Source organism: Dama dama, chromosome 7 (assembly GCF_033118175.1).
Source record: "Dama dama isolate Ldn47 chromosome 7, ASM3311817v1, whole genome shotgun sequence".
In the NCBI taxonomy this organism is placed as follows: domain Eukaryota; kingdom Metazoa; phylum Chordata; class Mammalia; order Artiodactyla; family Cervidae; genus Dama; species Dama dama.
This window is the reverse complement of record NC_083687.1, coordinates 1,589,990-1,613,789: the sequence shown is the minus strand read 5'-3', so window position 1 is coordinate 1,613,789 and position 23,800 is coordinate 1,589,990. Positions and strand designations below refer to the sequence as shown.

The 23,800-nt window shown below is 41.5% G+C and overlaps 1 protein-coding gene and 1 long non-coding RNA gene across 3 annotated transcripts in view; both read left to right on the top strand.

Moving 5' to 3' along the window:
• The first annotated feature begins 4,402 nt into the window (after nucleotides 1-4,402).
• LOC133058997 (uncharacterized) lies at nucleotides 4,403-8,736 on the top strand. The gene is made up of 2 exons (XR_009693467.1): nucleotides 4,403-4,558; nucleotides 8,618-8,736. It is a non-coding gene; the product is annotated as an uncharacterized LOC133058997 (long non-coding RNA).
• Nucleotides 8,737-9,826: 1,090 nt separating this feature from the next.
• The window catches only part of LOC133059338 (cyclin-Y-like protein 1), a 36,024-nt gene continuing 22,050 nt past the window's right edge, over nucleotides 9,827-23,800 (top strand). For both annotated transcript variants that reach the window (XM_061146311.1, XM_061146310.1), the window contains exons 1-3: nucleotides 9,827-10,054; nucleotides 21,580-21,654; nucleotides 23,447-23,481. In XM_061146311.1, coding sequence (XP_061002294.1) covers nucleotides 9,829-10,054; nucleotides 21,580-21,654; nucleotides 23,447-23,481 — 336 coding nt within the window. In that variant the 5' untranslated portion in view covers nucleotides 9,827-9,828. The remainder of the gene's footprint in view (nucleotides 10,055-21,579; nucleotides 21,655-23,446; nucleotides 23,482-23,800) is intronic.

The window sequence follows — 23,800 nt, the reverse complement described above, 5'->3', positions numbered from 1 at the left end:
CTTGGGTACACACCTCGGAGCGGCACTGCTGGTCACATGGTGACCCCACTTTACCTTTCAGGGGACTCACCAGGCTTTCCCAAAGCGGCTGCATCATTTTCCGCCCCCACCAGCTGTGTGTGAGGGTCCACTCTCACCTCCTGCCCAGCCCTTAGCATCTGTTGTTTGATTCTGGCCATCCTAAAGGGTGTCATGTGGCATCCCATTGCATGTTTAACAATTAAGCCAAACTTTCACAAACCTGCTTGAGCCCTGGGCCCCACTCTGAGGAGCCAGGGTGTAGGACACGGTGTAGCCACCCTGTCGCCCCTCGGGACATGCTGGCCTGGCACAGGGATGCTGGGGGGTGGGTGTGACCTTGCGAGTTGGCACCCAGGGCTTGCATGGGGCGTTGCTTAGTGTCAAGTAAACCCTGATGCTTCTGGGGAAGGGCACACAGACCTTGGCATATACCTTGTTTCAGAAACAGGCAATAGCAAACAGCGTGTTCACTCCACCTACTTCCCTGGAGAAGGGAAGATCCTCGTGAGATGGGATCAGATGGGCCATTGGTCCCAAGTGGAGAGTTTCCCTGAAGGGCTTTCATATTACTGTATTATGGGGGTGGTTTGTGGATATTTCTTCTGCACATCAAACACTTCACAGTATACATTCACATGGAAATTGCTAGTTAAATGTAGCAGCTGTAGAGCTTCCCCGGTGGCTCAGTGGTAAAGAATCCACCTGCCAAAGCAAGAGACAGGAGTTTGATCCCTGGCCCCAGAGGATATCACATGCCATGGGGCAACTAGGCTGGCGTGCCCCAGCTATTGAGCCTGTACCCTACAGCAGGGGAGCCGCAACTACTGAAGCCCGTGTGCCTGGAGGCTGTGCTCCATGACAAGAGAAGCCGCCACAAGGAGAAGCCCATGCACCACAATGAAGAGTAGCCCTCTTAGCCACAATTATAGAATGGCCTGTGCAGCAATAAAGATCCAGCACAGTCAGAAGTAAATAAAGGGGAAAAAAGTAGCAGCAATAATAATGTTTGGAGTTTTGTGTTCATCAGTGGTTTCGTTTTACAGGACACTTTTTTTTTTTTTTTTGCTGAAACCATAGATTCTAAGTTGCTCTGTCAAGGTAATCGCTAGAAAAATAAGCTATTCTTAGCATATAAACTTTAGGAAATTTCTCCTACTACTCTTCTCTATTTAATGTATTATATGTTGTTTTCAAGAAACAGTCTGCCTGCAGTGCAGGAGATCCAGATTCGATTCCTGGGAGGGAAAGATCCCCTGGAGAAGGAAATGGGTACCCACTCCAGTATTCTTGCCTGAAGAATCCCATGGACAGAGGAGCCTGGCGGGCTACAGTCCATGGGGGTTGCAAGAGTTGGACACGACTGAGCAACCAACAACTATCATCATGTTGTTTTCAAACACATAAGTGGAGACATCACAAAATGAACATAACCTATGGCAAATTTGTTTCTGCACAAATCTGTGTTTTTTTCTAGCTACCAAAAAACTCAGAGACCAAGCGGGGAAAGGAATTGTTTGAATGGCAGATAGTGCATAAGACTTAGATTTGGTTACAGTATAAGTTTAGCATAATACATTATAAGGTGATGGCCTGGATGATCTTCAGAGGTTGATGAACTTCGGTGAATTAGTTAACTTTGAGGTTTTTTTTTTTTTTTTTTTTCTGATTTAAGGAATGTTGTTCACCATACCTCTCCTTTCCTCCTCTGTAGTTTTAGATTAATACACTTACTAGGGAAGCAAAATACAGCGGGATTACATACCTGCATCTAGTAAGAAGTCTGACTCTCCTGAGACCAGCACGCGCTGATGGCTGTCTGGCTAGTCCCAGATGTCCCAGCCTTCAGAGACTAGGCATCTGACGGGAGAGTGAGGAACTCAGCTGACAGCCAGAGCAGACCCTCCAGCTGCGTGGCCCTGCATGAACCATGTCCAGCAGCTAGATCCATTCCAAATGAGGCCCGAACTCTTCTGGGTCAGAGAGGGGTGGTCCCCACCGTGCCCTGCCCTTGAGGACCCACAAAATTGTGAGCATTAGAAAACGACTGTTGTTTACATAGATTTTCATTGGTGTACAGTTGCTTTACAATCTCATGTTAGTTTCTATTGTACAGCAAAGTGAATCAGTTATATGCATACATATGTCCCCTCACTTTTGGACTGCTGTCCCACTTGGGTCTCCACAGAGCACTGAGTAGGTTTCCCTGTGCTACAAAGTCGGTTCTCATTAGTTATCTATTTATACACAGTAGTGTATATGTGTCAACCCCAATCTCCCAACCCATCCCACCACCTCCCCTTCCCCCTTGGCGTCCCCATATCTGTTCTCTATGTCTGTGTCTCTATTTTTGCCTTGTAAATATAGTCATCTATACCATTAGAAAATGACGATTGTTTTTAAAAAATGCTCTAGAGGAACAGAAACTAGAAGGAGAGGCACACACACAGACACACACACACAAAATAGAGAAGGCTGAAAAGTAAAGAATAATTGTATCAGTTCTCAAACTGTGCTTGATGGTACACTTAGTCCAACTTTTTCACTTTTCCAACTTTTATTATTCATTTAGTCATTCAAGAAAAAACATATTGAGCCTGCTGCAAGCCAGGCATTATACTTTGTGCTGGGGATACAAAAAAGCTGAATAAAATAGCTCTGTCCTCAGGGGAATGGCTAGTTTAATGAGGATGTCAAGCTATTACCATACAATGGGATACAAGGCTGCTTTAGAGAAGGAACTGATTGCCCTGAGGATGCAGAGGTTTCCTAACTTTAATAGTCAGAGAGCACTGCAGAGAAGGTTCTGCTTGAGATAAGCCTCAAAAGAATGAGTAGAGGTTTACCAGATGGCCAAGGTGGGACAGGGCAAATTCTATGACTACAAAGAACAGTGAATTCATTTTTGGGACAGTAGCTTCAGCTGCTCCTGTGGTCTCGATTTTTCCTTGTGTCTCCTGGGCAAAGCATTGATTGCATAACCAGAGAATTACTTTCAGATGAGTATTTGGTTTTATCTGCATGATAAGTATGACTGGAAAAACACAGGTCATGGGGTGTATGGCCTTACTCAACCTAGGCTTGTCAAACAAGTGCCCTACATAAGCTAAACTTACTCAACATAGGGGACAAGGCCTTAGCCCTCCCTACCCCCTACACCCCCACCCCCAATGTAACCTGTGTTATTGGTTTGTTTGTTTTTTCCCCAAGTGTGCTGTCTATTCAAATCTGACTCTTCAGACAAGTTCCCTGGCCCCTACCTCCTTCCAGTTTGCTGTCTTAATCCCTTTTGATAGAAAAGTTCTAGAAGTATTTCAAGGTGAATGCCATGCTATGAGGATAAAAATTGATTTGTCTCCAGAAAAGGGCAATAGATTCATATGAGAAACATTTCATGTCCTAAAAATCCGTGAGCTTTGTTTCTAGGAGACAAACTTGGTGAAAAAGACATCTTCAAACTTTTCCCTACTGCCAAGTTTAATGAAACTCCTTTTTCTGCAGTGTTTCTAACATCAACTTTGTTTCAGGAGGCCGTTGTCAAAAAGGCTAGGAGAAACTGAGGGGAACATGGTGAACCACTGCAAGAAAATGGTTCTAACTTCAATAAGGCATCTTGGCCAAGGATTCCGTTTTAAGTGTATAAAATTAAATGGAAGTGCAGAGAATAAACGTCTTAAACATCCCAAGATAACACACAAGGGAAACAAGTGGAAATAGTGAAATTTGGAAATGCTGGGGGAAAAGAGCGTTGGCATGATTAAGAACAAACAACTGAAAGCATCTACTGTGAGTGTTTTTAAAAATCTCTCTGCCTTGTTCTAAGTGGATTTGGCAGTGAATTATTTCCTGGGTAAGTATAGAGGGGAGGAGCTCTCTGATGAGACCAGTTAAGTATAGACCACATACTGTTACAGTCTTTGGAGCTAGGAGCAGCTGGCATCTGCTTTAGGAAACCAGCAGCCTGAACAAGGCACTTCCAGAGGAGAACAGCTCCTCTACCTTCGCTTGGAGGTGATCAGAGGAAGCACTGGTGGGCTGAGAAAAATTTGAGATTTCCTATCATATTTAGACAAATGGAACTAGAAGTAAATAAACCATTAAATGGCAGAGGAAAGTAATGGCCCCAAGAAGGCAAAAGGAAACCCCTTGACTCTTCTAGAACTGCAGACTTTTCCTAGAACTTGTCTGAGAAAATGCTTCAATATTTGGGACAGTGACTTGTCCAGTGAGCATTCATTGCCCTGATGGTATGGTAAACTAACGACTTTTTCATTTTTTTAGAGCATCATTTCAGCTAAATTTGCATTCTCATCTCAACAGACTCACTTGGCAGAAGGAAACCTAGATGGTGTGAGAAGAGAAAGAAGGTGGGAGAATGGTTCAGAAGGAGTAGGGAAGGAAGAAAGCTGGAACAGACATGGGGTAGTTTATTACAATATGACTCCCAGTATTGTCTAATGCCCCCACTTACTCCAAAATCTGGATTATAATGTTCTGAAGTCGGGAATGAGAGAAGTCAAGTTGTTCCACATGAAATCAGGTATAATAGTAATTCTCAACTTTTTTGTTCACACATGCCACTGAGAATATGATGATAAGGGTAGACTCTACATCCAGAAAAAAATGTACCTATTACACACAAAATCCTCTTTTATAAGACCAACAAGTTGTAATACTCAGGATAGAATCCAATTACTCACAACACACACATATAATATATAATCCTGTTTACTTGACCATTGTGGACTCTTTCTTGCATCTGGCCTAGTTTCATTCTACAGTTTGTCTTTCTCCATTTTTTTGTCCTTTTAACTTAAGAAAAGATCATTATAGAACTCCTTGTATAACTTTTTCAAATATGCTTGCAAAAGGCTATGAAATTTTATCATGATCATTCTTGCTTTAAGTTGAAATTTCTCTAATCTTTCCTTAGAGATTGTTCCTTACAAAGCGTGCTTTCAATATCTAGTTTCAATGTCTAGTTCTCCCTTCTGCATTAGTTACTCAGCTATATAATTACATTTTCTGAGCCTCCCTTGCAGCTATGTATGCCCATGGGACTAAGCTTTAAGCCAATGATATGTAAGCACTGTGCTATGTGGATTTCTGAAAAAATCTCCCTTCTACTCCTCCACCCTACCGTCTAGAATGAAGACACAATAGCTGGAGATAAATAGACATCCTGGGCCATGAGCTTGAGGGGTGATGGATAAGACTGGTTTGTGGACTCCCTTATCAGAAGATAAATTTCATGAGAACAGGGACCTTGTTTTTCTTGGTCAAAGCAACCTAAACCTGAACCTAAAAAGTGTGGCTTATAGTAAGAGCTCGGGAGCGTGCATGCTATCTCTTCAGTTGTATCCCACTCTGTGGGACCATATGGACTGTAGCCTGCCAGGCTCCTCTGTCCATGGGATTCTCCAGGCAAGAATACTGGAGCGGGTTGTCATGCCCTCCTCCAGGGGATCTTCCTGACCCAGGGATTGAACCTGCATCTCCTGCATTGGCAGGCAGGTTTTCACCTCTAGCGCACCTGGGAAGCCAAGAGTTCAGATGCTGTGCTTAATTGCTCAGTCATGCCTGACTCTGCCACTCCATGGACTATAGCTTGCCAGGCTCTTCTGTCCATGAGGATTCTCCAGGCAAGAATACTGGAATGGGTTCTTTGCCCCACCCCAGGGATCAAGCCTAGGTCTCCCACATTGCAGGCAGATTCTTTACCTTCCGAGTCATCAGGGTATTGAACAGCCATTAAATGAATAAGTTGAATTAATGAATGCATTTACTCCAGATCCATGTAAAACAGGGAATGTTCATACATCAGTTGGCATATGCAAATATCAGGTTCTATCACAGAATCAGACTCTAGCTTAATTCAAACGTCATTACTGCTCTGCTTCCCTTTTCTCTCCCAGATTTGCCACAGTCATAACAGGATAAGGTTTTTTCTCACTGCCCTCCAATGTTCTTCTAAAACAAAATATTTTCAAATCTATTAATACTTTCATAATGGTGCTTCTGAATAATTTTTCTGCTTAGCAAATTTAAAATTCGTTAATTTTCAAGGTCATGCCTATCTATTTTTGTATGTGCCTGATGTTAAATGCAGGCAGTGTTTTGAAACTTAATCTTAGGCATTGTCCCAAGTCTATAAGAATCATCCAAAATGGTAGCTAATGACATTCCTAGGACTTCAGACAATATTATTATTGTCATGGAATGTAGTCACTAGGTCCTAAGGATTTAACGAGAAGTTGTTCACTGAAACTGAACTTCCTTGAATCCTTTCCCATTCTACCATGGTTTCCCACATTTCAATATATTGCCTATTTTTGTATCCAAACCTTACTTATATCTTTTAAACAATTAAATATTAATCATCTTTGCTTCCTTGATTTTTGAGGTGACCTTTCCATCCCGGTATCCTTTTAACAAAGGAGAATACTCCTTCTGGGTTTTTTTCCTTTCCTTTTGGTCTTATGTGTGATGAAAGGGTTTTGTAAAAGTTCACATTTTTGGCAATTACATGTAATTCCTTAATTTTTTTAAAAACTCTTCCCCCTTGAAATTTGTTGCTATTTCTTTTTACTATTTGGAGGAACAAATGTTCCCATCATTCACTTTTGTGACATACCTGTTTTATACCCTAGCTCCTTGGTTTTTTTTTTTTTTTTTTTTTTGGTTTTTTGCTCAAATTTATTTTCAACTTTTCTGATTTTGAGGGAAGCTATCATTTTCTTTTTATTAGGTATATCAAGCTTTTCTAATGTTTAAACTTCTTTACACATTATCCTCACTTTCCTGGAGTAGCTTTCCAAACAGAAGCCTATTATAACAGAGAAAAATAGAGGTCATCAGATGAGCTCTTCTTAAACATCTTCTCTATCAGAAATGTCTCTATTCTGACAGACCCAAAACAGGCATCTGTCACCCAGGTCCTGTTTCCTTCCTTGCTTTTCTCTCAATCCAAAGCTAATCTATGTCTGCCCTGGAGGACATCCACTTCTGCCTTCTTGAGGACCTTGCTCTGTCAATTTTCCCATCTCCTCTAACCTCAAACTCCTTTTTTCTCCATCGGCTCATACCCTTTAACATATAAATATACTCACATTTTTTTTCCATCTTAAAAAATTATTAACTGCACATTTCCTTCTAATGACTGGCACATCTCTCTTCTCAGTCAAATGTTTGGGAAGAAAATCCTTGTCTCCACTTTATCACCTCCTATTTATTTCTTTTACTCACTGCTTGCCTTCCAGTTTGCACCCATCCTCAGTTACCCATGTACCACGGTCAGTGGTATTTGTAACTTTCCTGCCCTCTGGACAACACTGGACTCTGTTTAGGGAATTACAAATTAGAGCTTCTACTGGCCAGGTACTGTTCTAGGTGCTCTGTTCCAGAAAAGAGCAGATGTGATTTCTACCCTCATGGAACTCAGCTGATCAGCCATTTCTGATTAATACACAGGTCCCTTGATTTCCACTTCTTCCTTTGGCAGGTTTACTTACATGCCATTTAAATTTCCCTATTTTTGAAGTTCCCTCTCTCCCTCCCTTCATTCCTTTCCTTATTATACATGTCTTCTCGAGGCAATTACTTCTACACCCATGGCTTCAACTACTTTGTATGTACTCCAATGACAATTTTAATATTGTTCTCATTTAACAGTTTTAGTTTACATAGGACATGTCATTTACTAAAACCATAGATTCCAATTTGCTCCATGAAAAATATTATAGTCTTAACTGTCAGCACAGCGTTAGGGGATTTCCCCAACTACATTTTAAAATTGATTTAGTATGTGTTATTTTCAGAAACATAAGATGGGATATCACGAAATGGACTTGGCCTACAGAAGTTTACATCTAACTTTCAACTGGAGAGCTCTAATTCCACGCTCTCCTTAACAGAGCCCCAAATGATCTTCCTCCTCAAACCTCTTCCTCTTTCTGCACTATCTAGGAAAAAGTCACTGTGCTCTCCCTAGTTCCCTAAGTCAGAACCCTAGCAGCCATTTTTGCCTCTCTTTTCCCCCTCTTGCTCCGTATCTAGTCACCAAATGACCTCAAATCCTTTCCCACCACACCAGTCTCTGCCACTGCCTTCAGTTTAAACTCTCACTCCGCTCTTAGATGAATATAAAGTCTCTTCATTGCTCTTGTTTCTTCCATCAATCCTCCTTATTGTCCAGAGTGACCTCGCTAGAAACCACCTGATTGTGACTCCTTAACGTCACAACATTCAAAGGTTTTCATGTTTCTGGGGGGAAAAAAATCAAGCTCTTTACCCCAGAACCTACTTTGGGGTTAGACAGATCTAGGTTTGAATTTCAGGTTCAAGTACTTGGCAGCAGTGTGAGTGACCTCAGACAACTGGACTTTCTAAGCCTTTGTTTTCTCATGTGCCTGACGGAGCTCATCGAGGGCAGGGCTACTGCAGGAACACAGTGCCTAGAAAGTGGGAGGGACTAACCAATGTTGAACGAGGGGAAAGAATTTTAAAATCCACTTCAAAAAATTGTTCTCCCTAGAGAAAATCCTATGCCACTTCCAATCAAATTTGACTTCTACCTTTATTTTCTTATAATCCCAATAAGGTGCCTTTGCGGATCCAAACAATCGGAGACCAAATCCTGGCCATACCCCTGAGCAATCATGTGACCTTGGGAACATATCTTTACCATCACCTTCATTAAATCAAAACCGTGGTACTTCACTTTGCGACTCTTCAGTTTTGTATGAGAAAACCGTGCTTTATGCTTTATGTGACCGGTGAAAGTAGGGAAACCTGGAGACTCGGCCGTGGAAGAGAGAAACAGCGAGAAAATCGAGTTGCTGAATCCCAGCGTTTCAGAGTTGGGAGGGAGGCGTTCGGTCCCTAATTTACCGATGAGGAAGCGGGGGGGTGACGCGTCCTCGAGTCTCATTCAAGACACGGACACAGCTCTTTATTGAGGACCCGGGGGATTGCTATGGTTAAACTGAAGGCGGAAACTAACACTCTTTAGAAGTCAATTTGAGAGGAGCATTTAGTTACAAAAAACTGTCAACAATTCGGGTGTAACTAAGTTCGTTGAGGAATGCAGCAAATGAGTCAGCTGTCAGACCCGGTGAAACCGAGTTGCTTAACGGAACTGACTCTTTACTAACAAGCCTTCTGTAGAGTCCACTGGCTCTCTAGCTTCGATTCACAAACTCCCGCAATGCTTCCCGAAGGACCGGATAGCTCCGAGCGCCGCACGAGGAATGGAAACAGGAGTCCGGGGCGCGCCACTCGAGGGGCGGAGCAGTCGCGGGGTGGGGGCGGGGCATCGTGAGTCACGTGCCTGCTCTCTGAGGCGGGCGCTGGGAGGAAACTCTGTGTGTGATTGGTCCGCGGTAACCAGGTGCCCGAAGGACGCGTTCCGGTTGGCAAGGGCCAGCCAGGCGAGCGGCCTTCAGTCGGGAGGCGGCGGCGGAAGGAGGAGGGGCTCCGACCGCGCTCTCTCCCGGCAGTGGCTGCGCGTCTCAGCGCTCGTCGGGTCCCCACCCCTTTTAAATAAGCCGGGCTGGTTGCCACCTTCACTGACTAGTTGACTCCGGGCAGGCGGCGGCGGCGAGACAGCGGGGGTGCGGCCGGGGCCGGAGCCCTGCCCCGGGCCCGGCGGCGGGGCGGACAGGAGAGAGGCAGGCGAGGCCGCGTCTCCATGTGCGGCGCAGCCCCGGCATAGCCCGGGGCTGCCGGTGCCCGCCGCGCCATTGTTGGGGGAGGGGGCGGCCTCTGAGCTTGGCGGAGTCCGGGGCCGAGCGGAGGCGACGGCGGCGCCCCATGGGGAACACGCTGACCTGTTGCGTGTCCCCCAATACCAGCCCCAAGTTGGGCCGGCGCGCGGGGCCGGCGGAGCCAGACTACGAGTTTGAGGTCTACGAGGCGGCGGCCGGAGACGCGGTGGCCGTAGCACCGGCGCCGGCTGCCGTGGAACCCACCGAGTTGGATTTCCGAGCGGGTGAAGGCCACCACCTGCAGCACATCAGCGACCGGGAGATGCCCGAAGGTAAGGAAGCGGCCGGCGCGCCTCGCCCCTCGCGGGGCCGGCGCCGTCTGCTCTCGGGCTTACCTCTGGCCTCCGCCGACCCCCAGGTCCCCCGGGAGGAAGCCGCCGCCTAGGGCTCCTTCCTGCCTGGAGTTGGCTCTCTCGGGGCTGGGCACCAAGGACGGAGGCTGGCCCTGCCTGGCGTCCCCACCCCTTATTCTTTCTCCGTCGCGTCCGGCCAGTCTTTCTCCCTCTTCTCTACCCGAACGCCCAATTCTTCCCCATTCCCTTTTCGCAACCCGACCCAAGACCCTCAAGTCTGTGGCTCCTGTTCGTGATTCTATTTAACATCTCGTGGGACTTTGTAAAGACTTTCTGATGTATTCTCTCTTTTCTCAATGAAAACTTAAATACTCCCAACTTCGGCGATATCCATCCCATCTTCCTATCCTTACCTATTCAGATGGTACCTAAGAGAAGGAACGAGGTAAGGATCTAGATACACTTCCACTCGTTAGGATAGTTGATACTCGGGGCAATTAAGACAGATTTTAGGGTTTGTTATTTAAAATCAAAACTGATATCGACAGAGTTAGTGTGGTGTTAAGTAATATTCTGTCTAGAGTTGTCCTGATTGAAGCGACCTTATTCTAACTATAATTTGAAAACGATAAGAAAGAAAAAGGTTAGAGGGGGTCTTAAAATAACTGAACGGTGTGAAACGTTACTGCAACGGCTGCTGGGAATAGTTTTGTGGTGGTGGTTGTTGTTTTTACTCAAAGACGATCCCACGGAGCTCTGATTAAGATTCCCACTTTGACACAAAAATGTCTTCAGCTCCCCAGCTTTAACCAATTTCACTTGCATGTTGCCTCTTCTAAGGGAGGATTGGGGGTGGTTCCTGAGACTGTTGGTCAAAAGTTTCAAAGGAGAAAAAAGAAATTCAGACTTTAATTTGTAATACAAAGATTTGGCAGTTTAAGATGGCAGATCCTGCAGGAAAGTTGTCTCCATGGCTACCTCTCCTTCCAACCCCCTCCTGCCAGTGGAATCCTATTCAACTTTTATAATGTTCAGGTAAAATTCTGAAGACGAAGTGGCTGGGGGTGGGGGTGGGTTGTCATGGAGAAGAGGAAAGAGAGGAGAGGAAATGTTTGATTTTTTTTTTTTTCCTCTAGAATTCTGAAACTGAACGGCTCTAGGTTTTAAAAAAAAAAAAAGATTCTGGATAACACTGTGGCTCATTAATAAAGACTGTGTTCTTTAAAGTAGAAAACATTGTGCCGTGAAGATGTTAAAGCCCCACTGGCCCACTTGTTTCATTTAAATGCCAGAGAGTATTTCTTTATTTCATAGAGGATATGTCTTATAGCTCTTCTATTTAAATTTTATTTGGGTTTACTTAATTTCTTTCAAAGTTAGGATAGGTAAGCCTGTGAACTCACCCATATGATGGACATGGCTTTGTAAGTGGAAAGTACTCCCCTTTTCAGAATAGTCAGATACTGTGAAAGAACAAATTATGTAAATTAATTGTAGCTTTAAAAACAAAGCTTGTGCATACCTGTGAAAACCGCTCAGCTTGTCGCTATAAGGTAAGCCTCTAAGTGATTTTAAAAAACAGTAGTAGGCTAGTGTAGGGAGACCAAAGTTGGACTTCTGTATGATTCTTTTATGATTTACAATGTATTTTCGGGTGTATTTCACCTGACCCTTCCATCTATAAATAAGGCCTGTGAATATTCTCCCTGTGATGCCAATGAAGAAGCCAAGACTTAGAGCTCTGAAATAACTGTGTAACATAGCTACTGAACAGAAGAGACAGACTTGAGAATGGTAGACGCACCAAATTCAGTTGTTGGGTGCTTAAAAAAAAGTTTGGAATGCACTTTTTATTTTATAATTTATCCATAAGATAGGCCTAACTCAACTTCAGTTTGGTTATTTCCATTTGAGTTTGTTGTTCACAACTCAGAAGCAACACATACCTCTCCATTCTGTGTCTGTACATTTATTACAATGGATAGGAATAAAAGAAGTCGTGAAATAGCCTCAATTTACCAGTCAGGTAAACATGTTGGTATATTTTAAAGAGTTTGTTCTGCTGACTCGAATTGAAGCCCAGAATGCCCTGGACAGAGGGACATTAGGAGAAACCGGTAAGCGGGCAGGTAAGGTACGAAGCATTTAGTGAGGGGGAGTGCTGAGTCGGGAACTAGAAAAAGAGAGTTCATGAGCACAGAATTTACTTTTTTATGTTTGACATGATTGTTAAAATTTTACTTAAATTTGTCTCTCTTTTTTGGCATTCAATAAAGTGATGAGAGAAACCTCAATTTCAGCATTTGCCTATTATTAAGTTTCCATAGATACGAGGTCAGAACACGAATGTAAAGTGCAAGCACATTGGAAGTTTGCTCTTAATGTTCAGGCAATTTTATATCAGTTTCCCTGGAAACTGAGAAATACCTGCATTGATATAAAACATTTTGGCTTTTCTGCAATGAAGAATTATTTGGTTACTTAGACAAAACCAAACATAAATGATGCTGTGTTTTTTTCTTCAGAAACCTTTGAGAAGAACATGATTTCTTCAAGCTGTTTCAGTTAACTCCTAAGAACCTAGTATAAATATCAGATAGACTCAAAAGAATTTTGTCGCTATCTTGCCTTTCACAGTGTATCTAATGTAACTGATGTTAGTGTCAATAATAGAAAATAAGATGCTGAGGTCCTGTTATCTGATTTTACTACTATGCATCAGCTTTTCAAACAGCCTTGATATTCTCCTCTCAGGAACTTTGCTCATTCTCTGGTGCAAGCTGCTCTCTCAAGTGGTTCCTTCCTTCCATCCTCCAAGGAGTGGGTAGGGAAGGAATTGACAACGTAATGGGGGAAAACCTCTGAGCAACAGGTTTTTCCTCCTTTCAGTAGCTATTATAAACACTTTTTTTTTTTTTTTTTACTTTTTTGATAACAATAAACATTTGAGGTAAAAGATTTGCAAAATACTAAAAAGTCATTCACTCATACTCAGAATATCCAGAATTTTCATTAATATTTTGGTGTTGGTTCTTCCTGAACCTTTTGTATACGAATAAACAGAATGTTGTGTTTATTGTATGAGATTGTTCTTTGTGTGCCACGTTGTAACTTTCTCTTGTAAAGTGAAGACGGGAAGCTCCTGGAACCGCGCTGACACCTGAAGCGTGCTCCAGGATGTATTTCCACGCAGCTGCATGTAGCTGTGCAGTCTGCTTTTTACCACCTGTTTAATGGTTGGAGCATCATTCATTTACCCACCCTTTATGGTTGTCTTTTATAATCTCATCATATTGCTTTAATCTGGGCACAGACATAAAAAGTGATGTATCGTACTTCCCTGTAGAATTCTGGTCTTATGGCTTTGTCTTACGACTTAATTAAATTCATAGGGTGAGTCATTTTGTAGTTAAGGTATTTTAACATTAAATGTCCTTTCCCCAAATTAAAGTTACCATTGATTTTTCACTGAACAGTAGATTTCCTCTCTTAGGTTTTTGTGGGTCTTGGTAACCTGTCGGTGTCTTTGAGTCTGAGTAACTAAACTACCACTCAAAGAGATCTGAAATTAATGCTGGTCTTGGGTGACAGACACATCAAAGGGAAGAAATCTTAGATGATGAAGGAAAATTGGGAGAAGCATAAATGATTTGGGGTACACTGAAATGGATGATTATTGGGCACCATTTAGGGGCAGGACAAACAGAGGTTTTATTGACAAAACCCAAACCCTATCTCTGGTCTTTACTTCCTAGAGGTACCTGGGGCCTGTTGACACAGGAATAATGTCAAGTAGCGAGACACTGAGAAGAAAGAAAATGATGGTCATGGAGTGGGGAGGGGGCAGTGTTACTGGGTGTGGTGTCCTTAAGTGACAGTGAGCATCCTAGGAGTGAGGGGGAGCCGTGTGAGGTCCTCAGAAGGAAATATGCTCGGTGTAGGCAGAGGACAGAAAGAGGGTGGCTGCAGCTGAGTGAAAGAATGCCAGGAGGAATATCAGGGGGTTAAGGCCTTGTGTCTAGTAGACCTTGACAAGAAAAAATACGGATTTTAGTCTAATTGTAATGGGAAACCATTGAAAGGTTATATGCAAGGGAATGGTGATAATTCTTAAAGAAGGGGAAGGAGATGTGGGGAGAGGGGAGGGAGATCAGACGAGCTACTCTAACGTGGGCAGGGGTAGAATGAAGCAGGGAGACAAGCTAGGAGGCTGGTGTAGTCTCTCAGCTGAGAGCTAACAGTGGTTTGAGCAAAAAAGCAACATTAATAAGGGCCTAAAATAGGCTGACTTGAAGAAACTGAGTGAATCTAAAAGTAGGCTAACAACAATATGAATGGGATAAGTCACAGAAAAAGAAATGCAGATGGCTTTTAAGCATATCCTCACACATAAGAGAAATGAAAATACAACTACTGTAGCTTGTGTTGGGAGAAAATTCAGAAACTTGGCACTGCGTTCTTTGGTGATACTGAAGAAAGTTACATTCATATATTGCTGGTAAAAATGGGAAATTGGTCAACCCTTGAAGGGGAAGTTTGCACAGTCTCACTTAATCCAGAGATCCTACTAAAGGAATTTATTCTGAAGGTATAGGCTGCATATGTTGCATTATCTTCAGTAGCAAAATACTGGAAATAATTCAGATGTCCAGTAAGAGACTGGTAAACTAGCACATCCAGACACTGAAGAATTAGGGAGCTGTGAAGGAGCTCTCTCCACTGTTACTGACTTCATCTCCAGGGGATGTTAACCTGAAAAAAAAAATGGGGATAAAATATACACTAATCTCCATGATAGAAGCAGGAGAAATGATATGTATTTGCTTATTAAAGAAGAAAAAGGAAGAACACTAGGAGAAATGCTTGCCCTTGGGTACTCTTATCCTCTTTCCTTTAGTGGGTGGCCTGATTCAATGACGTGAGTTTGCACAAACAGAATCGTGTAGGACTGGGAAGCCTGGCGTGCTGCAGTCCATGGAGTTGCAAAGTCAGACACAACTTAGTGACTGAACAACAACAAAGCACTATTTATTTAAGATGTTATTTGGCTGAGGGTGATAAGTGGACATCAATTTTCCTATGAAATGCTAAATGTTCACTTTTGGCTTTTGAGTTAATTTGTGAAAGCTGTGATGTGTCATTTATTATGCTTTATATAGTATATCCCCTCATGGATTGCAGCCTTGTCATGGTGAAGGGGCTTGTGTAACTCAGTGAAGCTATAGTGTATGGATTGCTCTTGAATTTCATTTGATTCTTATCATGTTCTGAGTTAGGCAGTGTAGGGATTCTTCTCTGAGGTATAGAATTGTCCAAGGTTTTACTCATTTTTAAAACCTTGATAGATCAGGACTGTAAATTCCATATACATGACATATAGGGATAAAATTTATTGATGTCATTTTGTGCTCTGCTTTGAAATACTACCTTTTTTCTCGCCCCTTTTAGAAAAATTGTTTATTTTTAGGGTATTAAAGTAATAAAACTTGAAGAGTTAAAACAGTAACATTGTATGATGTGAAATGAAATCACCGTAGCTTGCAACCCAGAAAGGTTCTTAAAAGTCCAAGAAGCCCGAGCTAAGTACTCTTTAGAAATACATAAAGCCAGGTATACTTACCTGTATATCATCTCTTGGTCATCATCATTACAGCATTTGATTGAGGATTAAAGTAAGGCAGGACTGAGAACCAAGTTAGAGGCAAGTTGAGAAGCAGTTTGGAAGCCAGGTTGGTCAGAAACTGGGGAAGCAGGTCAGTTGAGGGGGTTGCAGGAGCATGCCGTGTGCCCTCCGGTGAGACAGCCCAGGTCAGCATCTGCTGGCAAGAACCGCTTGGCTAGGGTGTAAAGTGTGGACTCAGATGAAATCACCGGATGACTGTAAGCCATGAAATGTATTATTAGCCATAAAACTAATATACTGTACTACTAGGGGTGATAGGGCAGTTCAGTAAATGGAGTAAACCTTTAAGTAAACTGGAGCCCAGAAGTTGGCCCAGAAAATGCTGACAGTCCTGTTTAATTGCAATATATTAAGTGAAGGAGAACTAAAGGGCCTCTTGATGAAGGTGAAAGTGAAAGAGGAGAGTGAAAAAGTTGGCTTAAAGCTCAACATTCAGAAAACTAAGATCATTGCATACAGTCCCATCACTTCATGGCAAATAGATGTGGAAACAGTGGCTAACTTTATTTTTCTGGCCTCCAAAATCACTGCAGATGGTGATTGCAGCCATGAAATTAAAAGACGCTTGCTCCTTAGAAGAAAAGTTATGACCAACCTAGACAGCATACTAAAAAGCAGAGACATTACTCTGCCAATAAAGGTCCATCTAGTCAAGGCCATGGTTTTTCAGTGGTCATGTATGGATGTGAGAGTTGGACTATACAGAAAGCTGAGCACCAAAGAATTGATGCTTTTGAACTGTGGTGTTGGAGAAGACTCCTGAGAGTCCCTTGAACTGCAAGGAGATCCAACCAGTCCATCCTAAAGGAGATGAGTCCTGGATGTTCATTGGAAGGACTGATGTTGAAGGTGAAACTCCAATACTCTGGCCACCTGATGCAGAGAGCTGACTCATTTGAAAAGACCCTGATGTTGGGAAAGATTGAGGGCAGGCAGAGAAGGGGACGACAGAGGATGAGCTGGTTGGATGGAATCACCGGCACAATGGACATGGGTTTGGGTGGACTCCGGGAGTTGGTGGAGGACAGGGAGGCCTGGCATGCTGCGATTCATGGGGTCGCAAAGAGTCGGACTCGACTGAACTGAACTGAACTGAAGTCAGTATGTTGGCATTAGTCTCCTCCTGTCAGATGATTTCTTGGTCACTACCCTCTCTCTGATATTTTGACAGGGAAAAATCATTTATTGACAGTTTGACAGCATAATTTTAACACTTTTAGGCTTCAGTAATGCATCTTGTTTGTCCTAAGTTGCCTTTATTTTCATACTTTTAACATCTACAATTGAGATGGATCTCACGATTGATAGAATGTTAGGTTGGAGGAAAAGTAATGTTCAGTGACCTGGTATTTTACAGGTTTCCTCCTGGGAGTGTTTATATTAAGACCCAAACTTAAATTTTTTTAGTCATCCTTTTTCCACATAAGTCTATCATGCTGTCAAATAAGTTGCAATTTAAATTGGTAATATAAAAGTGATGGGTCTTAAAATATAACTTTAATGATAACCCCTAATCATAAGCTCAAGAATATTTCTCCTGGGTTAAAACATTCTTAAAGATTGCTAGAGAAGTAATTTTAGGAAGAATTCACATATAAAATGCACAGTAATTTCTCAAAATACCTCTAACATTACTGTGTGTGCTTGTGGGAGAGGGGATGAGGGGAAGTGTGGGTGGTAATGCTTTGCTTCAGAGTTGACAGTCTTACCTTTGTGACAGTGAAGAGTACGGTAGAGTTTTTTCATCGTCTCCTTAGACTCTTGGCAAAACAGTTAATGGAGTGTGCAGAAATATTGTGTGTATGTATGAGTTTACTGTCTAATGGCTTACCTGTCAAGTCTATTATAAAATAGTGATGTAGTTTTCACTGGCAAAAAGTGCAAGTTGTATAGAAAATTGTTATATAGGCTGTAAACAGAAGATTAATATTTTCTGAAAACCTCATGCAAATTGACAGCAGTAAGGCCCTGGTATGTTTAGTATGTATGAATGATAGGCGGCTCACCAAAGTGGAAATGATGCTGATAATTATGGGAAAGTAGTAAAAACTGTGTAATCGAAAGAAATACAGATTAGATCTACAGTGCTGTTCCTTATTTATATTAGTAGGACTTCCCCCCCGCCTCTCAACTGTACAGAGCAGGGGTCGGAACTAAACTGTCATGATTGGTAGTATTATACATTAATGTGGCCCCACCTTCTTCAGGAAGCAGTTTAGCACTGTACCTTGAGCCATGAAAATGATCTAACCTTTTGGCTTAGACATCCCACTTTTGAAGATCTTTGCTAAGGAGATAAAACCATTATTTATTTAAAAAGCTGTATAACAATAGATGAAAAGTTTCCTCATCAAAGAATAGAACGTTGTAAGTACCTAAACCCCAGCAATAGGGGATTGGCTAAGTCCAGCACAGGAATAACGCTTGATGGGCTGTTGTGTATTCATTAAACAGTAAATATGCAACAGTCAGATGTAGAAGGGTTGTTAGTAACAAGAAGACATAAATTATACACTAATTAGAGCTTTTTCTAATGTATAAGGAAAACAACTAAAAGTAAGGGTTGTAAGTCTGTGGGTTAGTTTTTAAATAGGGTCATTTTGGCTCATGCAAATTTTTGTTCATGACATTTGTTAAAGGAATGAGCAAGTGACTTTTACCTTTCCCCACCTTCATTGTGATCATCAGTACTGCTGGTTAACCAGGTCTCTTTCAGTTGCAAGTTTGAGAAAATGTCTCAGAATAGCTTAAATTAAAATATATATATATTGACTTTTATATAACTGGAGTTGAATGAGTAAATTAAGCAGTACTTGACCCAGGAGTTCAATGACCTCACAGCCTATCTCAGTTCTGCTGTCCTCTATTGATCTCTCCTGAAAAGCCTTTCCCCTCATGATGGCAAGAGGAGTGTCCAGCAGCCCCAGACTAGCTAAGGGTCCTAGGGCACCGCTCTGCCTTCTTCTGCTTTTTGGGAAGTTCCAGGAAAGCTGTGATCTATCAGTCAGTTCTGGGTCATGTGCCCACCCTTGAAACCTCTAGGGTAGGGTAGGGGGAGTGCCAGCTCTTTTCTGATCACTTGGGCAAGTTTACTGTTTTCCTGCGTGTTGTCATTTCTTTTATCCCAGCCTTCTTGCTTTCTGTATATAGATCCGTAGTAGCACATCATAGCATACCTGTAACACACCCTGGTTTGGCAGGGGTGTGTGTGTGTGTGTGTGTGTGTGTGTGTGTGTGTTAAAGCTTGCTTTACAGCATACCTGTAACACACCCTGGTTTGGCAGGGGTGTGTGTGTGTGTGTGTGTGTGTGTGTGTGTGTGTGTGTTAAAGCTTGCTTTACAGCATACCTGTAACACACCCTGGTTTGGCAGGGGTGTGTGTGTGTGTGTGTGTGTGTGTGTGTGTGTGTTAAAGCTTGCTTTACAGCATACCTGTAACACACCCGGGTTTGGCAGGGGTGTGTGTGTGTGTGTGTGTGTGTGTTTGTGTGTGTTAAAGCTTGCTTTACAGCATACCTGTAACACACCCTGGTTTGGCAGGGGTGTGTGTGTGTGTGTGTGTGTGTGTGTTAAAGCTTGCTTTACAGCATACCTGTAACACACCCTGGTTTGGCAGGGGTGTGTGTGTGTGTGTGTGTGTGTGTGTGTGTTAAAGCTTGCTTTACAGCATACCTGTAACACACCCTGGTTTGGCAGGGGTGTGTGTGTGTGTGTGTGTGTGTGTGTGTGTGTGTGTGTGTTAAAGCTTGCTTTACAGCATACCTGTAACACACCCTGGTTTGGCAGGGGTGTGTGTGTGTGTGTGTGTGTGTTAAAGCTTGCTTTACAGCATACCTGTAACACACCCTGGTTTGGCAGGGGTGTGTGTGTGTGTGTGTGTGTGTGTGTGTGTTAAAGCTTTACAGCATACTTGTAACACACCCTGGTTTGGCAGGGGTGTGTGTGTGTGTGTGTGTGTGTGTGTGTGTGTGTGTTAAAGCTTGCTTTACAGCATACCTGTAACACACCCTGGTTTGGCAGGGGTGTGTGTGTGTGTGTGTGTGTGTGTGTGTGTGTGTGTTAAAGCTTGCTTCTCTTTGATCCCGACACTTATTTTTCCTGGACTTCCATCGACTCTTGTTAAATTTTACCATTCCATATGGCTACTTTGCAAGCATTTCTGCTTATTTTTTAGATTCCAGTGTAGTCTGTTTACTTTCTGGTACAGGTAAGTAGTCATGAATCCTTTCAGAAACCTTAGGTCGAAAGTCTGTGCCTGTCAACTTTGTGTATAGCTGAAATAATTTATTTTCCCAGTGTCCCACTTTTCAAATATGTAGGGGGGAAAAAACTTTAAAACAATTTTATGGGTCTTTTACATAAAATTGTTGAGTAGAATATTTTCTCCAAAAACAGCTTAATAAACTCCAAATGCAGTGAAGGAATTTTCACAAAGAACAAAGCAGTCGGTTTAGCTATGTAAATTTCTAGTGCTGGCAGTAACAATTAAATTCCCATTAAACCAGGAAGTCCCAAATTACTGTTCATGCAAAATTCTTTCTTTGGGGAAGAAAAGGATTCTAGGTAGATAACATTTGTGAAATGCTGGGTCAGACAGAATTCACTATGGGACTGGTTAGTTTTTATTTATTTTTCCTTTCATTTATTTTTATTAGTTGGAGGCTAATTACTTTACAATATTGTAGTAGTTTTTGCCATATGGGATGGGGAACACATGGTTAGTTTTTAATATATCAATGTATATATTCTTTTGATTCTCAGCGATAATGTGTAAATCACGTTGACCACCAAAGTCCCCTTTAAAAATAGGCCAATTATTATGTGGTTTGGGAAATGCTGCCTTAACTGTTGCTCTTTAAAAATCTTGGTCCAGTTTCTTAAAAGGTTGTTTAATTGGTTTGAGGTGGACTTCACTAAGTAACTGCCCATAGGGCTTTTACGTTTGTTTTAAACAACAGCCTTACTGTCCAGCATGGCAGCTTGTGCTTGCTTGATATTTCTGCCTAAATAGAAGACTGTCCCACCTTGGTGCAAGGTGAACTGCCAGCAGACCCACCTTTTTTATGTAGGTATGGGCAAAATTTTTTTCAAGCAGCCCTTTGATGTGCTCCAGGAAGTACTGTTACTGAAGCCCTCTATTAATCATGCAGCATGAAAGGAAGAAGTGAGAGTTTAGCTTTGGAAATAGAGGGCAAAGTTAAAACTCACTATCCTGGAAGTGTTCCTATGGATCAGAACATTGAACTCTTATGTAGTCCTCTTAAATCTGCCATGATGAATAGCCCCTAGATAAATGGCAGCCAACTGAATGAGTTCATTTGTTGAGTGTAGTTGGAATTAGCCATTAGATTGTCTGAAGAACGTTTGCCAAAAGCAGCTCATTTGGTTATAGCATATTTGATTGATTGAGCTGGTATCTGATAGTAATTGACTACAGCATAACTTGCTTCTTGAGACTTCCTGAAATGTGCTAGTAATATCAGCTTAAAGAGAGGTGACTGAATTTTTAATCAATATGTAAGAGGGAAATCACATACATGATTCGCCTAAAAGTGGCATAGATTAGGTGCAAGTTAAAAAAAAAAAAGCCTAAGACATAGCCCTGGTTTTATTCCACTATATATGGAGACTTTCTACAATTTTTCTGTTTCCCAATAGAATTTTTGTATTGTTGCCTTTACTACAGTTTCCTTCTTGTCATTACTAAATGCTCTTCTTAAGACTATTAAACTTGATTAAAATCAGCGTGTAGCTGTTTTAAAAGTCATGTCTTTTTCTACTCAACTAAATTGTCACACCTTTTTCTCTTTTTCCTGTGCAGACTTAGCTTTGGAATCAAACCCTTCTGACCACCCAAGGGCAAGCACAATTTTCCTGAGCAAATCTCAAACGGATGGTAAGACAGTGTTTTCCCCCCCTGAGAAAAAGATTGAAAACTGTTTTTGTTTTGTGTATTATAGGAAGATACAGAAAAGCACTTAGAATGGTTTAAATATTTTTTTTCATATGTGATAATATTTTAATATGTGATGTTTTATTTTAATATGTGATGATACATTTTTCATTTAGGTGTCACTGTTTTAATGAGGAGAAACACCTAGACCATCTGTTTATACACTTTGCTATTTCATTATCAGCAGTCAGCTTGCCACATGATTTAGTTGTGGTCTCTTTTTCCATGCTACTTTGTCCTTTTCCTTTCACTCCAAGAGCACATGAGTTAAAGATGAATGACACGGTTTAGGTCACAGTTAGGTTTGCATAATCAGTTGTTATATACGGGAGTCGAGGCTTGTGATTTCGGCACCATTTTACACAGTGCTCAACCGGGTGAACCTCTCTCACATCCAGATTCATGTGAATTTTTAAGTTCTTTTAAAAGTTCTTATAAGAACTTTTAGCTCTTCAAAGTTCTTTCATCCTGATGTAGTGCTGGGTCAGGGTAATCAGACCAATGTGCCTGCCATATGGGATTTTCCAGAAGGTTATCCTCAGTATGGGAAACCTTGTGTAAATTTCTAGTGTCCTGCTTGTTTTAAGATGAGAATCAGAAGTTTTTGCACTCCTGCTTGTCTTCCTTAATATATGTTAAATCCTAGTTTATTTGCTAAAAAGCCATATATGATCAGGTTTTTCGGTTGTTTATGAGAGCAGGAATACCAGAAGTGAACGTTCTATAATATTTGAAGTAATACAGCACAGTAAAAAATAGAGGGTTCTTTTCCTCTTTTATTTTCATTAGATTACTGGTTTTTATCAAAGGGTCTGTCTCAGGAACAGCCAGACGGAAGAGGGCCAGGCATGGGGGCAGGACCCAGAGTGTACCACATGTTCTCCAACCTGGGAGCTCCTGGGGTTTCTAGTTTGCATTTTCTTAAAGTGTGTGTACTTCGCCTTGAGGCAATTATTTTTAGTTAGGATTACTGTATTTCTCAGTCTTTTCCAGACTCATGAGCTGCTCACACTGTAGAGAGACGGTGGAGAGAGTAAAAGAAACACTATCCCATGCCCCTGTCTCTCCTCAGTCTAAAGGAATTCGTGCTTGTGATGCCATGGGAAAGTGTTTGGCCTAAGACCCTCTTTGAGCTTATATTCTTCTGGCCTTTGTTGGAGCAAAACAGTTCTATGTGCTGTCGATGTATGTTCAGTGAGGTCAGCACGTATGTTAAAATTTATAGATTACTTTCCAGTGTGTAAAGAACCTGTATTTTTTAAGTTGGGTGTTTGAGTAGGTGACCAATAAGTGGTTCAGGATGCTTCCAGAGACACGGGTGCTTGACCAGAAACTGGAACTTAGAGTTGTCATCTGTTAATCCTGGTGACGAAAGTACATGTAGAACTAGAAAATACTACATACTGTGCAGCTGGTAAATTTTTTTATTAGCTAAATATCTCACCTGGCCTAATTTGCTTTGTCCTTTTCTTTTGTAAATGGAGAGTCTTTGATTTGTACCTAATACAGAGTATCTGTTAGTATTAGTCAAATAGTAAAACTAAGTTTTTAGATATTATTTATAGGATTCATTTTGCTGGGTGGTTTAAATTATATATTTTGTTGGAAATTATTTGAAAAAACAGAATGAAATTTTAACTCATTGTGTATATTGGTAATCCATCAGATAATTAGTGACTTATTTTTCTATGGTAGTTTTATCAGAATTCATCAGTTAATTTTTTTTTATTCTTAGTGCAAGAAAAGAGGAAGAGCAACCATTTAAACCATGTAAGTAAATAGTTGAAAAGTTAAGAAATCAATAGTTTGATTAATTAAAAGCATGTCTGCCATGATTCCTAAAAAGTATGATGGATCCAATACTGTTAGCATTAACCTCTTATTTATAAAATTTCTGAATCTCTAGTTCCTAATTATCAAGTATATTCAGAAAGGTTTTTGACTTAGTAGTACCCTTTTCTTTTTTTAAGGGTCCTGACATTTAAGTTAAATTTCAATAATATGGTTATAGCATAAAGATCTACCTTAAATTCTTTTGCCTTAAATTTTTTATCTTAGTTTTTAACCAAAGTAATAAAAGTGTAATAGG